This window comes from Corella eumyota, chromosome 1, assembly GCF_963082875.1.
Source record: "Corella eumyota chromosome 1, kaCorEumy4.1, whole genome shotgun sequence".
Classification (NCBI taxonomy): Eukaryota; Metazoa; Chordata; class Ascidiacea; order Phlebobranchia; family Corellidae; genus Corella; species Corella eumyota.
In genome coordinates, this window is record NC_137490.1 from 21,925,625 (window position 1) to 21,946,844 (window position 21,220).

The 21,220-nt window shown below is 26.9% G+C and overlaps 2 protein-coding genes across 2 annotated transcripts; both read left to right on the forward strand.

The window, feature by feature from the left end:
• Positions 1-1,575: 1,575 nt before the first annotated feature.
• On the forward strand, positions 1,576-6,602 carry LOC145759155 (protein FAM76A-like). The gene is made up of 9 exons (XM_082572917.1): positions 1,576-1,720; positions 2,054-2,212; positions 2,612-2,758; positions 2,957-3,061; positions 3,187-3,339; positions 3,551-3,693; positions 4,105-4,208; positions 4,581-4,702; positions 5,126-6,602. The coding sequence occupies exons 1-9, from the start codon at positions 1,643-1,645 to the stop codon at positions 5,282-5,284; spliced, it is 1,170 nt and encodes a 389-aa protein (XP_082429043.1). The 5' UTR covers positions 1,576-1,642; the 3' UTR covers positions 5,285-6,602.
• A 10,934-nt stretch (positions 6,603-17,536) lies between these two features.
• LOC145742292 (D-aspartate oxidase-like) lies at positions 17,537-20,315 on the forward strand. The gene is made up of 6 exons (XM_082560078.1): positions 17,537-17,628; positions 18,087-18,280; positions 18,473-18,692; positions 18,742-18,746; positions 19,073-19,479; positions 20,304-20,315. Exons 1-6 carry the CDS (start codon positions 17,537-17,539, stop codon positions 20,313-20,315), a joined length of 930 nt encoding a protein of 309 aa, XP_082416204.1.
• The last annotated feature ends 905 nt before the right edge of the window (positions 20,316-21,220 follow it).

Genomic DNA, 21,220 nt, shown 5'->3' on the forward strand with positions numbered 1-21,220 from the left:
TATACCCTAAACTTATTAATGTAAGTTTTTAAATTAAGTAATAATACATTAAATGCAATTGATTTTATTATTTAAAACTATTACTAGAAATATAAAAAATGTATATTAGCAACTTTTTAATGTGTAAAAAAATGGCATAAACTAAAGTTTGTCATTTTTTGATTTTTTAATTTTCTTTTTTCTATGCCTATGATTGTAATGACGTCATGTTTTGTATTTCTTTACGTGTTAATGACGTCACGAGATTGGTTGCTATGCATTGTGATTTAGTAAATTTTAAAGAGATAACAAATTTTGTCGCAAAAATAAACAAAAACCCTAAAATATCTTTAGATTGTTAAGTATTTTTTGAACAAATTTAGAATTGTTTAAGAATCTTCCATAGAATGAAGGGATATCTCTAAAAAGTCCCACTAGAATTTGGGTAAAAAACGGCAGCATGGTGTAGTGGTAAGAACACTTTCTACACCACACATAAGAACGCGGGTTCAATCCCCACTGATCTCATGCTGTAGCACCCTTGAGTAAGGCGCTATGAACCGTATGAACTCCTGAGTCAGCACTTAATCAGCAGCATAATTATTGGGCAATTATAATTTATAATATCCCAAACTGCCACAGGCAACTAGAGACTGGGTCGAGATAACTGATGTTACTCTATGTTTAGGTCGTAAAGTCGACTTTCCACATCAAGAATAAAGATTTATATAAAAAAAAAACCTAAAGGCTGTTAAGGTAGTGGGAATCTAACCCGTGGCCTCTTACAGAAAAACTTTATTTATTTTCTTGAAATCTGGCTTGTTTTAGGTTTGGTGGGTTGTTATTAATAAAAACTGATGACAACAAATAACATTATATTTTAGTATATATGTTTAATAATTAAATGCATTCTTTAATTTAAAATCACCACCCGGAGCTTTAAAGTGGTACCGATAACTTTAAAGTGCGCCCGAACAGCACCGGAAACCAATGTTTTTGTTTTCACCGTCAAATGGTAAATAAATATTTTGTCGTTGTTTAGTAGTAAAAAATCGAATTAGCAGTCCCATAGTGAAAACATTCAGCAATAGTAAATACAAGTAATTAAAAATTATAAACTCTACCCAACTTTATTATTTAAAAGGCAAGGGTAATGTTTAGTTAACGAAATTTTGTATAAGGAAATAAGTAATTAAAACCTTTATTTTTTAATACCGTTATTTTTCTCTTTTTTTATTCTCAAATTGGAAAGTTCGACTTTACAACTTGCACATAGAAAAACAATTGATTACCTGACCCATGACTCACTCTAAAGTTAACTTTGGCAGTTTAGGATATTCTAATAATGTAATGTGATAATTAAAAACTTGATAAGTGATAATAAAAAACTGATTAATTTTTGACTTAGCAGAAGTTTATACTGTAAATAGCATAGTAGGCACTAAATCATGAAAGCAGTGGGGTTCGAACCCAGGACCTCCTGTAGTAAAAACAAGTGTTCTAACCATACCACCAGGCTGTCAGTTGTTATTTCAGTAGGTTTGTAACTAGAAATTTATTTCAGCTGACCTTTAGCAATTTTATATTTCAGATAACATAAATTTTTTATTTGTTGAACTATTTTACTAATTTTTATTAAAACCAAAGGGAAAAATAAATTCAAATGGCGCAGTATGCCTGCACTAACTGTATGCAGTGGTTTCAATTTGATGAACTATCTGAAGAAAAACAATTATGCAAGGTAACTTATACATTTTTGTTTTTTTTATATTTTTTTTATCCTCGATGTTGAAAAGTTGACTTCACGACTTAAACATAGAGTAACATCAGTTACACTGACCCAGTTCCATTTTGGAATATTATACATTATAATTGCCCAATAATTTAACTGCTGAATAAGTGTTGGTTTAGCGGAAGTTTACATCGTTTTTATTGCTTTACTCAAAGGCACTACAGCATCAGAGCAGTAGGAATCAAACCCAGGACTTTATGTAGTAAAGACAAGTTTTGTAACCACTACACCACTGCGGGTATAAATACATTTCAGTTGAATTTATGTTTTTTTTATTTTTAGGGTTGTGTGAACTTGGAGCCAACAAAAACAGAGAAAAAATCAAAGAAAAAGGACAAAACTTCTCACTGTAAATTCTGTCAAACAAATATGAAAGATAAAGTTAAGTTTGATGGAAATGTTTGCGAAAGATGCCACAAGAATTTAAAACAATATGGAGAGGTAACAAAAAAAAATTAAGATTTTTATTCATTTTCCACTTTTGCTAAACCTTATTTAAACTACATTAGATAGGCCGATATACACTTTAGCAAAACTGAATGTTTTTAAGTGGGAATAGGTAATTATATGCCCGACCTATTATTAGAAGGCTAGGATATTGTTTAATAAACATAACAAATTTATTTTTATTGCTGCACATTGGACTGGAAATTTTGCCTTTTAAAATCTTTTTAAAAAATCTGTTTTAAAACTGAGCGTATTTTTAAATATGCTAATGGAACAAAAAATCGAACACAAAATTGAAACATATATTTTTTTACAAAATTGATTTCTTTCTATAGGGTTATATCTTAAAAATAAACATGCCAATTCTCAACAAAATATTTTGATTTTTTGCAGCCAAATGTCTGTGTATACTGCACCCTACAATCAGCATTCATTGGTTCAAAATGTCAAAGATGTTCAAGTAGTCAGAAGAAGTACGGAGCTCCTGTAAACTGCCAGAACTGTGACCTTAAAGCTGCATTTGATCATAAAAAAGCACGGGTTAGACTCTTTTAGAAATTCATTTTGATAATTGTTAATTTACTTATAGTATCAATCTAAACTATGTTTTTTTTGTTTTTTTAGTAATATCTCCAAATTGTTTTGTCTTTTTTTATTTAGAGTTTGTTAAAAAAATAGTGTTTTAAACTTTTTTTTTAACAAAATTACGACTTAACTTTATTATTGTTATTTTTCTAGATTGGGGGTTTAGTTTTATGTTGGGTGTGTTATGTTTTAAAGCAAAAAGATCAAACTTTATTAAAGAGAAAATCGGAAAACTTAAACTTAAATGAAAATGCAAAGGTAAAAATTTGTTTTTTCTATTTTGGTTAAAAACGATTTTTTAAAACGACTTAACTAAACTTTTTTACAATAATATTTACAAATGGAACTTTTTTAAAAATTTATTTTTATAATATTATAAACAGAAACCTCGCAGCTCCAATAATTCCCCCCAGCAAAAAAGCCCCAAGGGTGGGAGTCCTGACCTCGTGTGGAAGGAATTATTTGGCGAGGATAAAGATTATCGGGCTTCAAACTCAAAATTGGAAACAAATTCAGAAGGAAAAGATAAAAAAAATGTTGAGTTTAAAATTGTTTTTTTAAACAAAAATTTAAATAAAAAATTAGTCCCAAAAAACTACAACAAAAAATACTATAATGTAAAGGTTGTAAATAAATGTAAAAAAATGGTTAATATATTTGTTAATTTTTGCTCATTGCTATATTGGTTTATTTTAAGTCATTTGTATCCAAAAAATTATTTTAAAACTTAAAATGTAACCCAATCAGTTACGCAAGCAAGCTCAAATAAACAACCAAAAAAAGAAGATAGCAAACAAAGATTTGGATAAAAGAATTTCTCATCTTTGGAATAAAATGAAAGATCGTACGCCAACTTCTGATCATAGCAGTGCAGCCAGTACTCCTACTAGGTAAATTAAAACCAAACATTACGTGTACATTACAGTCTTTAAAAATGTTAAGAGCTGTTAAAGTCATAAAATGTAAAAACCTATAAAACATATGTTAAAAACAGAGTTATGCTATAACAATATATTTTTTAAAGAACTGTAAAAATAAGAAGTTTTGTAAGACACATAAAGTGTCATCCAAAAGTTATTTAATGTTTTCTTTTTAGTTTCTAAATGGATTACTAATTCCTTTACTTTAAATTTTATGAAATATGTTAGTTTTTTTTACTTTTAAATATCCAAGAGTTAAATAAAAATCAAGTTTTTGTTCCACCATAAATATTGTTATAAATAGAAGTTTAATGTATTTGCATAAATTTGACTTTAAAAAAGTTGTTTAATTTGTAATTATTTTATATTTGCTTTCCATAGAAATGTTGGATCGAACACGGAAGTTAGATCAGATAATGAAGGTACACCAACTTTTAACAAACATGGATCAAGAAGAAATGGAGGCAATATTATGGACAATATAAGTGAGAAAAAGAATTTTTGTTGTTAATTAATATATCCTGTAATTTTGACTGCTGATTATGCTTCACAGTTGACACAGTCTAACTAAGAGCACTATAGCTCTATTTTTTAAGTGATCATTTTAATAAATTTTGTTATATTTTTGGTGTGGAAGGGCTTTACATTCTTCCTATTTAGAGCTTAGTTTGCCTTTGCCAATTCATTATTTTGTGTTTTAGACCTGTTAATAATCCAATTTGAATATGTTATACTATTATTTTTACCAAACAAACAATACAATTAACAGCTATGGTATATTCCAAAGCGAACTGATCTTAAAAATTTGTTTTTAAAAAATATAAACTTTTGTTTTATTTTTATTGTGTTTTGTTTAGGTTTATTACCTGCTGTGAATGACAACAATATAGTGATTGTTACGAAACTGAGGGAAGAAATAAATAGTTTAAAAAAACAATCGAACAAAAAAGATCAAGTTTTAATAGATAAAGAAAAACAAGTAAATTCCTATTTACATCAAGCTTTTCTTGTACTTTTTTTGACAATATAATATTAATTACTTTTTTACATTTATAGTATTTTATATACAAGTTAATATTATATTGAATTGGCTGGCAATGTGGTATAGTGGTAAGAACACTTGCTACACCACACATAAGGGCGTCGGTTCAATCCCCACTGAGCTCATGCTGTAGCGCCCTTGAGTAAGGCGCTATAAACGGTATGAACTTCTGCTAAGCCAGCTTTTAATCAGCAGCATAATTATCGGGCAATTATATCGACCTTTCCTCATCAAGGATAAAAATATATACAAAAAAAACACAGTTAGTTTTAATTGGTAAAAAATGTGGCAATTTTTATGATTGAATAACTTGTGATTTTATTATTTGAGAGTTTTGTTAAAATTTAAAATTTTTTACAGATTTCCATGCTCAAAGTTGAACATTTAACCGAGGTTCGAGCTCTCCAAGCAAAAATAAAATCTCAAGAAGAAGAATTTCTTAAAAATATTGAGAATTACAGACTTAAAAACCAAGAACTACTAAAAAAAATATCGCAATTATCTAAAGGGAAAGCGTAAAATCATCAAGTTTGTATTAGTTTGTAGGTATGAGCAAATATATTGGTATCAATTTTTGGTAACATTTTAATTGTTTGAAAATATTTCAGACTTTAATCCTCCATCTATTTATACATAAATTTCTACTAAATTCTCTCTGACCATTACTTTAACTTAGCTATCTAAGGGCTATTTTCAAGTTTTCGTCAGTGGTAACCATCTCCATAAAAGCCTCAATTTCTATTGGGTCCATTTCTTGAAAAAGGTACTTTTATTGGGGCCTTTTATCGAGAAAGGTACTTTTATTGGGGCCATTTCTCAAGAAAGGTACTTTTATTGGGGCCATTTCTCGAGAAAGGTACTTTTATTGGGGCCATTTCTCGAGAAGGGTACTTTTATTGCGGCCATTTCTTGAGAAAGGTACTTTTATTGGGGCTATTTATCGAGAAAGGTACTTTTATTAAGGGACTGTTTCTTAAAAAAGGGACTTTTATTGGGGCCATTTCTCGAGAAAGGTACTTTTATTGGGGCCATTTCTCGGAAAAGGTTCTTTTATTGGGGCCATTTTTTGAGAAAGGTACTTTTATTGGGGCTGTTTTTTTGTAATTTTATTAAGGGGCTGTTTTTCAAAAATTGTACCTCTTTTGGGGCTGTTATTAGGGATTGTCCCTAGGGGGCTACATTAGAATGTATAATAGCAATGTTTACTTAAAAGCCAGAACAACGTTTAAGAATTAAATTCTGAACTATTTTTCTATGAGAAAACTTATTTTTTATTTTTTTGTCTGTCTGTGAAAAAACAATTTTAACATTTTATTCAATCCAATATCTTAACAGTGTCAAGACCAATTTAATTTACACTGTATTTCTAAAAAAACAATATAGGTGAAAAATTTACCGATATTTTTTTTTACATTAACACATTTGTTTAAAAATAGTAAAACATTAGCCCTGTTTTTTTTGGTATCTTGTTTTAAATTTAAAATAGGTACATTTTAAATGCAGTCCTATTTTTATAATAAAAACTGCAATATCCATATATTACCTAGCCTCAAATTTTTAAAGAAATGCTTTTAAATAAAATGAATATTCTGACTATAGTTAACATGTATGCAGTATTACTTTAATAAGCTGCAAAAGTGCCTTACTTTGTATATAAAATGTAATGGTGAACTTTCGAAAAAAATTAAAATTTTCTTTGACTTCTACTGAATGAAATTTTAATTTTAACAAAAAAATAAAATCAAGAAGTGTTTAAATTTAAATGTATCTAAGTTTTGAAACTCTTTAAAATAAGATTTAAATAAACATTTTAACTTTAAAAAGGTTACATTTTTGCACCAGTAAAACCTTTATAATTGAGTATCTAAAAAACTTAAATACTTACGTCAATTTATGTGGAATAAACAAAGTTCAAGTTACAATTAGATGTAGTTATTATTATTAATATTTGCACTAATCAATTAAGAGCAATTTTGCAATTAAGAGCAATTTTGTTAAGTTTATTGCGTTTGTATACAAATCTCTTCTATATATTTGTAAAACTATTTTTTAATGCTTTATATATTGTTGAGTCATACTTTTTTAAAAGAATAATTATGTTAAATAATCTATTTTAAACATTACAAATCGTTTAAATCACTTGGTTTTTAATTATTTTTGTTGCCTCTATATAGAATGTACATAAGTTGTCATATTGAGTGTTAAATATTTTGTGTCTTATTTTGATTTTTAAATCCAAAATAAAATTTTAAATTTAAAAAGCTTGGGTTAAAACTAATTTATATTGGTGTAACAATAATTTTTAACTTTTATTTTCAAAATTATATACACACTAAAAAGTACCACCCTAGAAACCAAAAAAATTTAACACAAAAAATTGCAATAAAACAAAATTGACATAGTAATTTGTAGGACTCTATAATATTGAAAACAATTCCAATATTTCTACATTTTAATACACAGTCTTGGTATACAAAGGTAAAAGTAATCAAAATATATATACACAAGAGATTATAATCACACACACAAAGTTAAAGTTATTTAAATGTTTATTCTACCAATGTAGTTATTTAATATTAGCAAATAAATTGGTAGCAACCTTATCTTAATTAAATAATGCACAAGTTGTTGTATCAGAAATATTATTTTAGTTGCCAAGATACAAGTAAATAAAAGAGAATTTAAAAGTCTGTGATGTTAATTAACTCTTTGTTAATATTGACAAATAACTTGAAATTTTAACCCCACTTTTTTAAAAATGGGTTGTTAATGAAATTTTCTTGTTTGTTTCGACAGATTTTTTTTAAGAATTAAAAATAAATTTAAAAATGTATTCTGCTAAAAATGACAAAAGTTGAAAATAATTCACCAAACAATCTAAAAACTAATTATTTCAATATATTAAATTAAATTGTATAGAACATTAAATAATAAACCCAAAATAAATTTACTAAATTAATTAGTTTCTCGTTACCAAATCTTTAAAGAGATTTCATAAATTTCGAGTCAATTTTTACAGCATCTGGATAAAAGAACTTGAACTGAACAAGACCATGAATAATCAAACCTAAAAAAAATTAAAAGTTTAAATTGAAGTCTTAATTAGAATAAGCCTTAATTTTTCCTTGTTTTTAAACCTTATTTAGTATACTAGTAAAACACATTTATTAAACTTTTTTTTTAACTCAATAAAATTGATTTTTCCGCAAAACAAAATAAACTAGTTTACCTAGCCAACCAGTAGCATTATACCCAGCCTCAACTTTAACAGGGATGATTTTCAGATTGTTCCTTGCAGCAGCTTGAGCAGTGTATTTGCAGTAAATATCCTGGATGTACTTTCTTGAAACAAGGATTATAACTGCCGTGGCCTGGCCTACGGCATTTGCCGTGCACTGCATTATGTCCCCTTCCCTGTCTTCAACACTTAACCAAATTCTTAGACCCCTGTTCTGCAATTGGGTTTTGATCTAAACAGTTTAATTTCTGTAAAAAGTAGTGCACAAAAAGTTGCTTTCAATTAAGGTTAAAAGCAAGGCCGGATAAAGTACAATTACTTTAAAAATATGGTCATAGCTTTTGTAAATCTTTTTTTTAATCAAAGTATGAATGATTAACATATATTTTAAAACATATTTACCTCATGGGCGATTTTTGAGTCATTATCGTGGTAACTAATAACAACTTGGGACCCAGTAAAACCCGCTGCTCGAGCCACAACTACAGCCTTAAATATAAATAATTTTAATAGGTTAAGAATTAGCTTGTAAAAAAATTAATTAAATTTTTAAAATTCTGTTTATATATACATATATATTTAGTTTGATACTAATGCCCTACAAAAAACAATGCAAAAAAAATTTAAAGCTTGTTTTAAAAAATTAAAATTCAGCAACACAATTTAAGGTAAATAAACACTTATGTTTTAAAGTATTGTTTTTTACCCTTTTTGAAATATCTTTCCAGGTTCTCTTTGGGACAAGAGCTTTGCTTGTATCTTCCTCATTTTCCTGTGTTTGGCTAACAAGCAAGTTTATCAAAGTTTAAAATATTAGTATTTTTGGGGTTGTTTAATAATTGCAAAATTGCAAAAATAGTTATAAGGTATTTAATTTAATTTTACCTTTCTGCTTCCAACTTTTTCATTTCTTCCTCATTTTTCTTCAAGGTTTCATCGTTATCAGAAGTTAAAGACAGGGCTAATAAGGCTTCATCAGCACTTGTTTTTTCCTCTAAAAAAACTTCATTATAATACCCTGCTAACTATAACCTTATAAGGCTAAAAGAACAAAAAATCATTATTTAGGTGTACTTTAAAATGGATATACTAATATAAATACTAAAAACCCCCAAATAATATTAAAATCTAACCTGATTCGGTTTTAATAGCAACATTGGAGATGGATTTAAGGACTTCTGAGTTTGCCAGATGTACGCTAGCCTGGTCGTCAGCAGTTACCACACGAGCAATCCCTCTAACAACGTCTTCTTGGTTGTATAAAGTCGATGTTTCTTCTTGTAAAGACTAAATGGGATTTAAAAAAAATCATAGTGTTGTTTTTTCTAGTACTTTTACCAAGTTTTGGGTTAATTTTGTTTACTAATTAGCTTTGGTACACATATGTAAAGTTAGCCTTACATATGTTACTAACCGTACAATAACGTAAAAAATAGTTTTTTACCTAAACAAACGGCTAGAAAATTGGCAATAAGTGTACAAAAAAACTTATTAAATTTAAAACATTTTATTGTGTTTAATAACTTAACAATTTCATAAAAATTACCTGTGAAAGATGTTGTTGGACGGTTTGGTTTTTAAAAACCTCGGAGTTAGTAATACCAGTTTGCGACAAGACAAGAACGCTAATTGTTGTTAGGGATACCTTTAAAAACAATTTTAAAGCGGGTTTAACAAAAATAAGTTCACAAATTACGTAGTAAATTACAAAAATTATTTATTTACAAAAGTTATTTCATAACTGTAGTAGTTTAAATTAAGGTTGTTTCAATTAACTGGAACGCTTTGGGCTTTTAGTAACTCAGGCATTGGCCTAAACATGAAGGTTTTTTTTGATCAAGTACGCTTAGCTAATTTAGATGGAATTTAATAGTTAAAATAATGGGAATATTGCAAAAGTAGGCTAAATATTTCCCCTAGCCTTAAGGTTATTTAAGGATATATACAATTAGAGTGCGTACAGGATAATAGGGTGAGAGTATATAAATATATTTTCAAAGAGCCGTTGGCCTACACGAAATTGTAAAAATTTGTTGAGTCATAAAGATTATGCAGCGCATGTAAATTGAACTTATGTTTGTGAAAATGGATTTTACAAGTTTATTAAAAACTAAAAAAGAATGCTATCCGAGAGTTATTTATATTTGTCGTTCTTTTAAAGTATTGGGTTGTTGTTAACTATAAACTTCTCACCTCTTGACAAGGGCTTTTACAAGCAAAGTAGGTCGCATATTCGCTTGCTAGTTCGATTTCTGTCATTTGTCCTAACTGGATCTTTGCATTAACAATACTGAGTGAATGTTTGGCGATATTCACGAAATTTGTCTGAAAAAGGGGCAAGAATTAGGTATATAAGTTAATAAAAATTATAGTAAAAATGTTGTAAAATAATTTCATTTGATTTGTATTATTTATTTTTTGAATTGAAGTTAAATTTTGTAAATTTTTAAACTTTTGCATTTTTTTTAAATTTTTTTTAAAATGTTTAGAAAAATCAACTTTTAAATGATTTTGTAGCCTTTTAAACTTAAGTTAGAACTTGTTTATTAACAGTTGCAACCAAATTATTTAATAAACTTTAAACTTTACCCGTTCTTCGGTGGTTAAAGAAGTTTCGCTTTCCAAAATATTTTTCGCTTTGGCCAAATTTTCCAGAGCAACTAATCCCGAATCAATAGCCATTTTGTTCGCTAGAGTATTTAAATAAAAAATATAAAATCAAGAAAAAAACGTTTTAATAAAAAAATACAAAATTTACGAAATTTTTAACTAGGTATTATTTTTGTTATATTACAATTTAAACTAATTTTTTATTTTTTTACAAAAATTTTTATTCAATATTTACACTAATTTAATTTTTATACATTTTAAAAGTAAACATTAAAATAAAAATCATTTCTTACCCCCGTTTCCCATCTTTTTGTTCAATTTTCAAAATAAAACTAAACTGAAGTTACGTCACTAGTTATTACGTCACAAAATATCTACGTGTTAAATATAATTTGTAAAATACAACTAAAAATCGTGGTTGATACTACAAATATTAACTTCTTATCTATGGTTTTACTTTTAATTTACTTATTTTATTTATTCAAGTACATTTTTTGAATTAATTCTTTGGTAAAAATTGTCTAAAATTTTGGCTTGCCTTTTTCGTTAATATAACTTGACAGACATTGAAGTTTTAAAATTGAAACTGATTTTATATATAAACAAGTGTGTTGTAATATTTGTTAATAAACTTAAGAGCAAGTGTTTAAACTACCAACGGCAAAGTACTTAACAAAAATGCAAACTTTTATTTACTAAACTCTAAAGTTTATGTAAACAGTATAAACTTATATAGAAAATATAAGGCTGTAGAATAAATAATAAAAATTTTAACTTTTTAAAATTGGTGACTTTAAATTTTCTTTTTATATTTTTTTTTAACATAGCAAGTTAAAGTGTATGTTATATAACATAAAGGCAAATATTATTTATTTTACTGGATTAAATGTAATTTTAAGTCATATTAAGCCTAATTTAACTTTCAAAGTGTAATTTTTTATAACCAATTTTAATCTGAACTTTACGCCTATGGTAAGTTGTATTTTTTTGTTTTTTTGGTAACTATGGTAGTTGTGACAACAATGTACATATTTAAACAACATTGTATGATGGGTTCAAGTAGTTAGCAAACAATTTAATATACTGAATCAATAAACTAATTAGAACTTAGCTTTTTTAAAAAATTTCTTGAAAACGGATTTGCATATATATTACCAACGGATCGATATCCCTTTTTTTATTATTTTTGTATTTGAATTATATTTGAAACCTTTATTTTTATTAAACCGATTTTAAAAATTAGGTTATTTAAAAAAAAATATCGTTTAATTACTTTAATATCAAGTGTTTTATTTAAAATTAAATTTGCCTTAGAAATATATATCAAAAAGAAACTTTAGAAAATTTATCAAAGTCTTAAATTTGTCATAAATTTATATAAGCTTACCTTTGTTTTTGTAATTAAATGGTGTCTGATGTTAATTTAAATTGGACTTGTTATAAATTTGCTAGCAAGCGTTAACATATTTTACTTCACTTTTTCAAGAAGTATATAGCGTGCTTTAACTATAACTTGATAAGTTTTAAAGATAAGATGTTAACTTTAAATTGTTTTATTTGATAAATTTATTTGCATTGAGTAATATATATTAATTACGTCATTAACGAGTTTGTGTTGTTGGGTTAAGAATAATGACGTCACCGTTTTAACGTTCCTACGCTCGAATAAAACTTTACTCAACGGTTTAAGAAGTTGAGGTCTGGTTCATTAATACAATATTTTTATTCACAAAAATTATCTTCAGTGTAACCAAAACCTTTAATCAGAAGGACTTAATTCACACACAATGTTATTGATAACAATTTCAATATTTCTACATTTAGATGCACAGTCTTATTGGTATACAAGGGCAAAAGCAATCAAAATATATATATACATATATTATTATGTTCACACATTAAATTGAAACTCATTTTAATATTAAATTTACCACGAAAATTAATTATTTTTAGCAAATATTGTACCTACAAATTGCACTTCTAAAATATATACAGCCATTTTGCAATTTATAGATTTAAATGGTAAACTATATAATCAAATTTAAGTCACCTAAAACACATTTTATAATATACATTGTTTTACAATATACACATTATTACTTCAATATACACTGTCTTGAATATAAAAATTAATTCATAAAAAAAAATTAATTAAAATAATTTTTTTGAATCAAATCTTTAAAGAGATTTTATAAATTTGGAGTCAATCTTTACAGCATCTGGATAAAAGAACTTGAACTGAACGAGGCCATTGATAATCAAACCTAAAAAAATAGTTTTTTTTGTAAACGTTTGATAGCTCTAAAGCGTCTTAAAAATTATTTAATTTTTTTTAATTTTTAGACTTTAAACAACATAATAAATGACCAAATTACCTAGCCAACCAGTAGCATTATACCCAGCCTCAACTTTGACAGGGATGATTTTAAGATTGTTTTTTGCAGCAGCTTGGGCAGTGAGTTTGCAATAAATATCTTGGATGTACTTTCTCGAAACAAGGATTATAACTGCTGTGGCTTGGCTGACGGCATCTGCCGTGCACTGTAATATGTCACCAATCCTGTCTTCAACACTTAACCAAACCTTTTGACCACCTTTTTCCAATTGGGTTTTGATCTAAACCATTAAATTTTTGCAAAATAATGTAAAATGAGCCCCACTTACATTGTTTATAGAAAAACAACTTAAAAATAAATGTTGTTAGAAAACAAAGTTGGAAAGCAATAACTTACTCAAGATAGTAATTTAAGCATATTTACCTCGTGTGCAACTTTTGAGTCATTTTCCTCGTAACTTATAACAATATGGGACCCTGTAACGCCTGCAGGTCGAGCAAAATTTAAGGCCTGAAATGTAAACATTTAAAAATTAAAGTCAAAAAGGTCTGCCAAACAAAATTTGCTTTGATATATCAATTAATTTTATTAAAAATCACATTAAATTAAAAATCACTTTTTATGAAATTTTGAACTTTTTAAATGTTGGTTTATTTTATAATTTTCAAGCAATAAAAATTAGTTTCCTTACCGCACTAGCAACTCTCCATTTTCTGCCTTGAACAAGAGCCTTAAATTTATTCTCATTACCCGCTGTTTGGCTGAAAACAAGTGTGTTAAAGGGTAATATTAATGTAACAAAATCTTACATAGGTTATTTAATACATGTTTTTGTTACTCGATTAATGGTTTTAAGCGTTATTTCAAAATCCGAAAGGGACTAATCGCATATTTCAACAAGCTTTGAAGTATTTTAAACTAGTTGAATGAACTTATAAGGATTTTGAAACTATTGGCTTAAATTTGATTGTAGTTTGCACATGTTGATTTTGTTGTTACTTTAAAGTACTTTACCTTTCTGCTTCCAGGTTTTTCATTTCTTCCTCATTTTTCTTCAAAGTTTCTTTGTTATCAGAAGTCAAGGACAAAGCAAATAGAGCTTCGTTTGCACTTTTACTTTCCTCGTCTTAAAAAAATAATTTTAATACTTTGTTTACTGTAATTTTACTAAACTAAAGGTAACCTGTTTAAAGGCTATGTACATGTTTAAGTGTTTATCAAACAGCAGCTAATAATTATTAACAAAAAACTTACTTGAATATTAAAAATCTAACCTGATTCGGTCTTGATTGCAGCATTTGAAATGGATTTAAGGACTACAGAGTTAGCTAGATGCACGCTAGCCTGGTCGTCAGCAGTTACAACACGAGCAATCCCTTTAAAAACGTCATTCCTCTTATAGAAGTTTGAAGTATCTTCTTGCACAGACTTTGTTGTGAAATTTAAAGAAAAAATATTATTTTTTGATAAATTTTAGCATTTTGTGGGACTAGATTTGTATCAATAGGCGTTAAAGACGATAAAAAACGGCAAAAAGACACAAAAATATACAAAAGTTAGGGACTTGTATATAGAAATAAACAGTTAACAAGAAACTTGCCTGTGAAAGATGTTGTTGAACGGTTAAGTTTTTAAAGACATCGGAGTTAGTAATACCAGTTCGCGACAGGACAAGAACGCTGATCGTTGTTAACTCACACTTAGAAATAAACAATAAAACAAAAATCAAGTTAAATTGTAGCGAATTCATTTATGATAGTTATTTAAGATAAACATTGTAAAACTATTTAAATAATTGAAGATCGTTGAAATTTAATAAGACCTTATAGGCTTTAAGCAATTAAGGGTTGCGTAAAACGTCTTTTTTATTCTGAACTAGGAACAGCTTAGCTAGAAAACCTTAAGTTACAAGTTTTCTATACAAGTTAAGTTGAGTAAAATTTTTTAACTTAAGCCGTTGCAATGCTAGGGCAATATGACAGATATGTTAAAATTTGTGAAAATAGAACTTACTATTTTATGAAAATTTTAACGGAAGAAAGGATATTCCAGTATAATTAGCGTTTTTTACAAAATTTTATAAATTACTTTTATTTATATTAAATCTAAAATTCATTGTTTTGTTTTCTTTTTTTTAACTTTTAAAAATATTATACAGGCAAATTATTATAAAGAACCTTTTAAAGCCCTTTATATAATATGGAATATAACCATTTGTATATTACAAACTTCTTACATCTTGGCTGTTACAAGCGAAATAAGATGCATATTCGTTTACAATTTTGACATCCTTGATTTTTTCGGATGATATCTTTACTTCTATTCTACTGAGTGCAGTTTTGACCATTTTTAAATAATTTTCCTGTGTGAAAAAAGTAAACACTATAGCGTAAATTTTTTTCAAAATTTTTTTCATTTTATTTCTTAATGTTGTATTTCAATTTTTGCCACTAACTATTATTGATAATTTATACATATTGAAAGGTTCTTAACAGTTGAGGTTTTAAATCGTTTTCATATTATTAATACAGCATTACACATATTATTGGTAAGCTTTAATTTTAAGTTACCCGTTCTTCAGTAGTTAGCGTAGTTTTACTATTCAAAGCATTTTTGGAATTTTTTAAATCTTCCAGCGTTATCATCTCCGGGTCTATTTCTTTACACCCTAAAATAACGTCAACTTAATATTGTAATGCGGGATTTTTTAAATAAAAAATGTGGAATAAGGTATTATATTGTTTTTTTTTAAGTTTTTCAAAAATTATTTATATTAATAAAAAAAATTGTTTAAGTTAATAAAATATCTGTGACTTTAAAAGGTTGAATTGAATCGTTTATAAATTTTTAATTAACTTTATTTTCTTACCCCCGTTCCCCATTGCTTGACGTCACTACCTATTACGTCACACAGTGTTAGTATAATCTTTAAATGAAAATTAAAATTGTTGTTGTTAAAAACAAGCCAACTGTTTATCTATAGTTCTATATCTTTTTTATTTATTCAATTTACTTAATTAGTTTTTTACTTTGATTTCTAATCTAAATTTTTCGTTTGCACATTTTAATTTTTGGTTTTTAATCTAAATATTTGGTTTAAAGTTTCTAACTTTTGTTTCTTTTATTTATATTTTTGGTCACAAGTGTTCGTTAATATAACTTGACGAAACTGAAAGTTTAAATCTGAAACTGATCTTATATAAAACAAACATGTTGTAATATTTGTCTTCAATCGCAATATAAACTAAGTCAGCTAGAAAGCAAATGTTTAGCCTAGCAACGTAAGAAACACTTGACTAAAATGCAAACTTCTATTAAATAAATCCCAATATTTATTTATAAAAGCAGTATAAATTAATACATGCAAAATATAAAGCTTAGAGAACCCTTTTTTGATATTAAAATTTTTCTTAAAATACTAACACTATAGTGTTTTCTTGTATAAAACGCATTTCTATTCAATTTAAAAGTTAAAATGACAACATAAACTCAAAAGTGTTAAAAATATTTTTTGTAAAAAAAAACTTTTTCTCATTTATAATAAATAAAAATATCAATAAAATATTTTTAAAACTGATATGAATCTGAACTTTAGAAACTCAGTTGTATTGCTTTGTTTGTTGGTAACTATGGTAGTTGTGACAACACTGTACATATTTAAACAACATTGTATGAAAGGTTCAAGTAGTAAGCAAACAATATAATATACTGAATCAATAAACTAATTAGAACTTAGCTTTTTTAAATAACTTTCTTTATACTGTTTTGCATATATATTACCAACGGATCGATACATATTTTTAATTTGTTATTAATTTGCGTAATATTTAAAATGTTTATTTTTATTTCTTGGCGTAAAATTTGAAATATTTTCGTTTATTGAACGGAATGTAGTAATTAATAATTTGTATCATGAAAAAAAAAATTTTTTTTAAATTATTCTCTTAACTATCAATCGTAAAACATTAAAGAAAAAGATCGTGTTTAACTTGAATAAAAATATTTTTATTTGTTTTGTTCACTCCAAAAATGCCTTAATCGCGCAATCAGCATCCCGAAGCATACTGTGACGTCATAGATAAGAAACACGTTGTCAAAAAGTAAACAAAAGATTCTAGAATATCATTGGAGACTTTAAGACATTAAAGTTTTTGTAAATAAACTATATTTAAAGTAGAGCAACGTAATTTGTTTACTTTGCATGTTGAAAGCAAAAATGTTTCAACTAAAATATGTAGAAATAAATCTTGAATTTAGGTTTAAAACTAGTAAAATTGGCAAAATTAGGCAGTTTTAACTGTTTGTGTTTTGTGATAATTTGTTAAGTTTTTAATTCGAGATATTTGAAAGTAACCAATAAATATGTAAGTTTAATTTTAAAACAGGTGAATTAATAGTATTAGCTAGAAAAAATCAGATAAAAATAAGGATTTGTAAGTTATTGTCTTCATAATTAATTTGGTAAGTTTAAATATATAATTTTAAAATTTTTGTTTTTTTTAGACATTTTTATGGTAGATCAACTATATTTATGACGTCATTATGCCATTACAGCATCATCGGGTTTGTGTTGTTGGGTTTGGCATAATGGGAGCCACTTCCGCTTACGTCATCGCTCAAAAGTTCCCACACTCCAATATTACGATTATAGCCGATTCATTTGAAGAATTTAGTGAAAGGTAAAAATATATGCTTTACTATATATTCACGTGATATAATAAGAGTTGTAACCGAAAAGTGTATTTCGTAATTTAGAATGTGAGGAATTGTGTTACTGTTTTAAACCCTTTCAAACCTTTTCATTTTATAAATTCCCTACCAGTTTTTAAATATGCCTTTTACGTTTGCACTTTTCGTTATTTTGTTATAAAAAAAATTCATGTTACAATTTTAGTAAAAAATATAACTTAATAGATTTGCTGGAAAATATAATTTTTTAAGTTAATTTTAATATATTTTATAGCTTAAATGTTTAGAAAATGTATATCTACGGATTCAAAATGTTATTGTTTAACATTCCGTGATGTTTAGTATTTTTAAAGTTTGTTACCTTATTAAAACTGTTAAAACATTTTGTTTATTAGTTCTAACCTTTGGTAACCAAATATTTTTAAATTTTTTTTAATGATATTTTTAGCAAAAGTAGCGATCATGGATTTGGTATAATAGGTTTATACCAGATATCACAAAATGACAACCCACAAATATTAGAATGGACCAAACAAACCGCGTCATACATTAATGACGTCATGCGCAATCAACCGAAACAGGCACGTGGAATGGGCATAACCGAAGTAAAGGGGTTTTCCCTAATCGAAAATAAGAAAATCGGTAAATTTTTGGTTTTTGGTTTAATTTTTGTAAAAATATTTTTTAATAAATTGGTTAAAAAAAAATTTTATTCTTAAAAAATATTAATTAGAAAGTAAAGTAATTAAATTTTATTGATAAATATTTTGTATTAGTTTTTAAATTAAAATATTTGTTTTAAGTTTTTATTTAAATATTTGATAAAATGTTTAGACTCACTGGTATTTCGTGAAACCGTGAAAGGCTTTCGTGAAGCCACTACCGATGAAATCACGAACATGGGTTTAACGACCTCATCACATGGCGTACAAATTTTAGTTGGTAGTGGCGTAACCACTGATGACATCACTTGGTTTACATATAAAACTTTCATTATTGATGCAACGAAGTACATTAAGTGGATTAAATTGGAATTATTAGCCATGACTGAAAGGTAGACACTTTTTTTTTACGAATAAAGGTTTGCACTTTTTTAATTGAAGAACGGGTAAACACTTATTTAATTTATATTAAAAGGTAACTACTTTTTTAATTTAAAAATACAAAAACATTATTTTTTTACCTTTGCAGAAGTACGCTTAACGTGAAATTTCTCAAACAAAAACTTACTTCACCTCATGACGTCATCAATCATGATTATGACGTCATAGTTAACTGTGCAGGTTTAGGAGCGGAAATTATTGCCGAAGATAATTTAGTTTATCCTATAAGAGGTAAATGATCCTTTTTTTTATAATTTTTGCCCAAAAAAAAATTTATAGCAACTTTTATTTTAATGCTAGTTGCTTCGTTAATTTTATTTCTTTTTTCTAGGTCAATACATCGAAACCCATTGTGACGAAGTTGGTGACGTAATTTTTGACGCAAACATGGGACAAACGACAATTTTAAGAAAAGGCGACAAAGTTATTTTGGGTTGCAGCAATCAACATCACGTTCGTACCCGTCAAGTCGACCCCCGACAAACAGCAGATATCTTGCGGCGAACTGAAGCAATATTTTCCGCTATTAAAAACTCGAACTTCCGATGTACCAAAGTGGGCGTAAGACCTTGCCGTAAAGGTGGAGCTAGATTAGAAATGATTAAACCAGAGATACCGGGTTCGAATCCTGCTGTGGTCCACTGTTATGGGCATGGTGGAAAGGGGATTATGCAGCATTGGAGATGTGCACAGAATGTTTTAAAACTAATTTGTGATATTTTTGAGAAACCACTAAATGTAAGTAAAGTTTATTTTATTTTTTATTAAACAACAAAAGTTAAAAAAATCAGCGTCGTTTAATAACATTTATTACAACTACAGCGTCGTTTAATAACATTTATTACAACTTCGACATTCATTTTTTGAAATATTGAGTAGAACGAAAGTTACATCACTTCCATATATGCGGCCTACGTAGTAGCGTGACGTCATCAGTATATTAATATTGGGTCCACAATTTTAAAATAAAAATCGATTTTAAAATAAATTGTTTTAGTTTCGATTCTAAACGACACACCTCTAAAATATTTTTTTTTAAATTATTAATATATATAAAAGTTATGACACTTTTTTAAATTTTGCATAAAAGTTAAAACTAAAAACAAAATATTTTATTCGATTAGTTTTGACCTAACTAACATTCAAGATAAAACATTTTTCAAAAATATCAACTAAAACAAAAGTTACAGCACTTTTATATATGCGCCATATAAGGTAGCATGACGTCATCAGTTCATAAATATTGAGATAAAAATTTTTCCAAAAAAATCGATTTTTAAAATCAAATTTCGACTAGATCGTTAAACGCGCAATAGTCTAAAAAATAACATATGTTTAAAATATTTTTTAAAATAATTAATATATATAAAAGTTATGATACTTTTATTAAATTTTGCACAAAACCCGAAAATCAAAAATAAATATTTTATTCAATTTGATTTGACCTAACTAATATTCAAGATCAAATAATTGTAAAAAATATCCAGTAGAACAAAAGTTACATCACTTTTATATAATGCGTATCGCAATTACCTTATAATAATGCTTTTTTTTAATTTTAGGTAAGAAGATAAGTTACCATAAAAAATGTTTGCCATTGAGCTATACCATCTTCAGGCAATGACCAACATCTCAGAAATTGTATTTATATTATTACGCCCTTAAATGTTTACTTTACTTTATTGTTTTGTTAAAGTATTTTTTTTTTTTAATTTTGCAATGGTTGTATAATACATATTATTAAATAAGATTGCGTTTGATATACGTTTCGCTGGCTTAACTTGCTAACGCGTCAGACCAGTAATCTTACGCCTAGGGTTTGAATCCAGTTCAATCTAAGGATATATGTTTATTATTTCAGAAACAAATTCTTTAATGCATTAATGTGTTCGCAAAAAAGTTTTGACGTTAACATTTTAGCAAACACATTAATTCATAGGTTAATACATTTTAAATTGTTAATAATTTCAATTGAATATCTTATCTTACCTGGATTCGATGCTTTAGAACTTTGACCCGCGTTTAATGATCTTGCCAAAATTTATTTCAAAAATTGTTTTTTTTTCGAAAAAAAATTTATCTCAATAATAATAAGCAGATGACGTCACGCTACCTTATATGACGCATATATAAAAGTGCTGTAACTTTTGTTCTAGTTGATATTTTTGAAAAATGTTTTATCTTGAATGTTTGTTAGGCCAAAACGAAATAAATAAAATGATTATTTTTCATTTTTAGGTTTTGTCCAAAATTTAATAAAAGTGTCATAACTTTTATATATATTAATAATTTTCAAAACTATTTCAAGAATATAAATTTTAGACCCCTGCACGCTGACTGATAAGTTCAAAATATGATTTAAAAACTTTGATTTTTTTCCAAAAAAAGTTTATCTCAATATTAATATGCAGATGACGTCACGCTACCTTATATGGCGCATATATAAAAGTGCTGTAACTTTTGTTTTAGTTGATATTTT

What these genes read in the sequence shown, in the direction of transcription:
- LOC145742292 (XM_082560078.1), top strand. Translation starts at nt 17,537, where the DNA reads ATGGGAGCCACTTCCGCTTACGTCATCGCTCAAAAGTTCCCACACTCC. An exon ending in TTTGAAGAATTTAGTGAAAG is followed by an intron (nt 17,629 to 18,086) that starts GTAAAAATATAT and finishes TGATATTTTTAG; the next exon opens with CAAAAGTAGCGATCATGGAT. An exon ending in AATCGAAAATAAGAAAATCG is followed by an intron (nt 18,281 to 18,472) that starts GTAAATTTTTGG and finishes TAAAATGTTTAG; the next exon opens with ACTCACTGGTATTTCGTGAA.
- LOC145759155 (XM_082572917.1), top strand. Translation starts at nt 1,643, where the DNA reads ATGGCGCAGTATGCCTGCACTAACTGTATGCAGTGGTTTCAATTTGAT. An exon ending in GCAGCCAGTACTCCTACTAG is followed by an intron (nt 3,694 to 4,104) that starts GTAAATTAAAAC and finishes TGCTTTCCATAG; the next exon opens with AAATGTTGGATCGAACACGG. An exon ending in CAATATTATGGACAATATAA is followed by an intron (nt 4,209 to 4,580) that starts GTGAGAAAAAGA and finishes TGTTTTGTTTAG; the next exon opens with GTTTATTACCTGCTGTGAAT.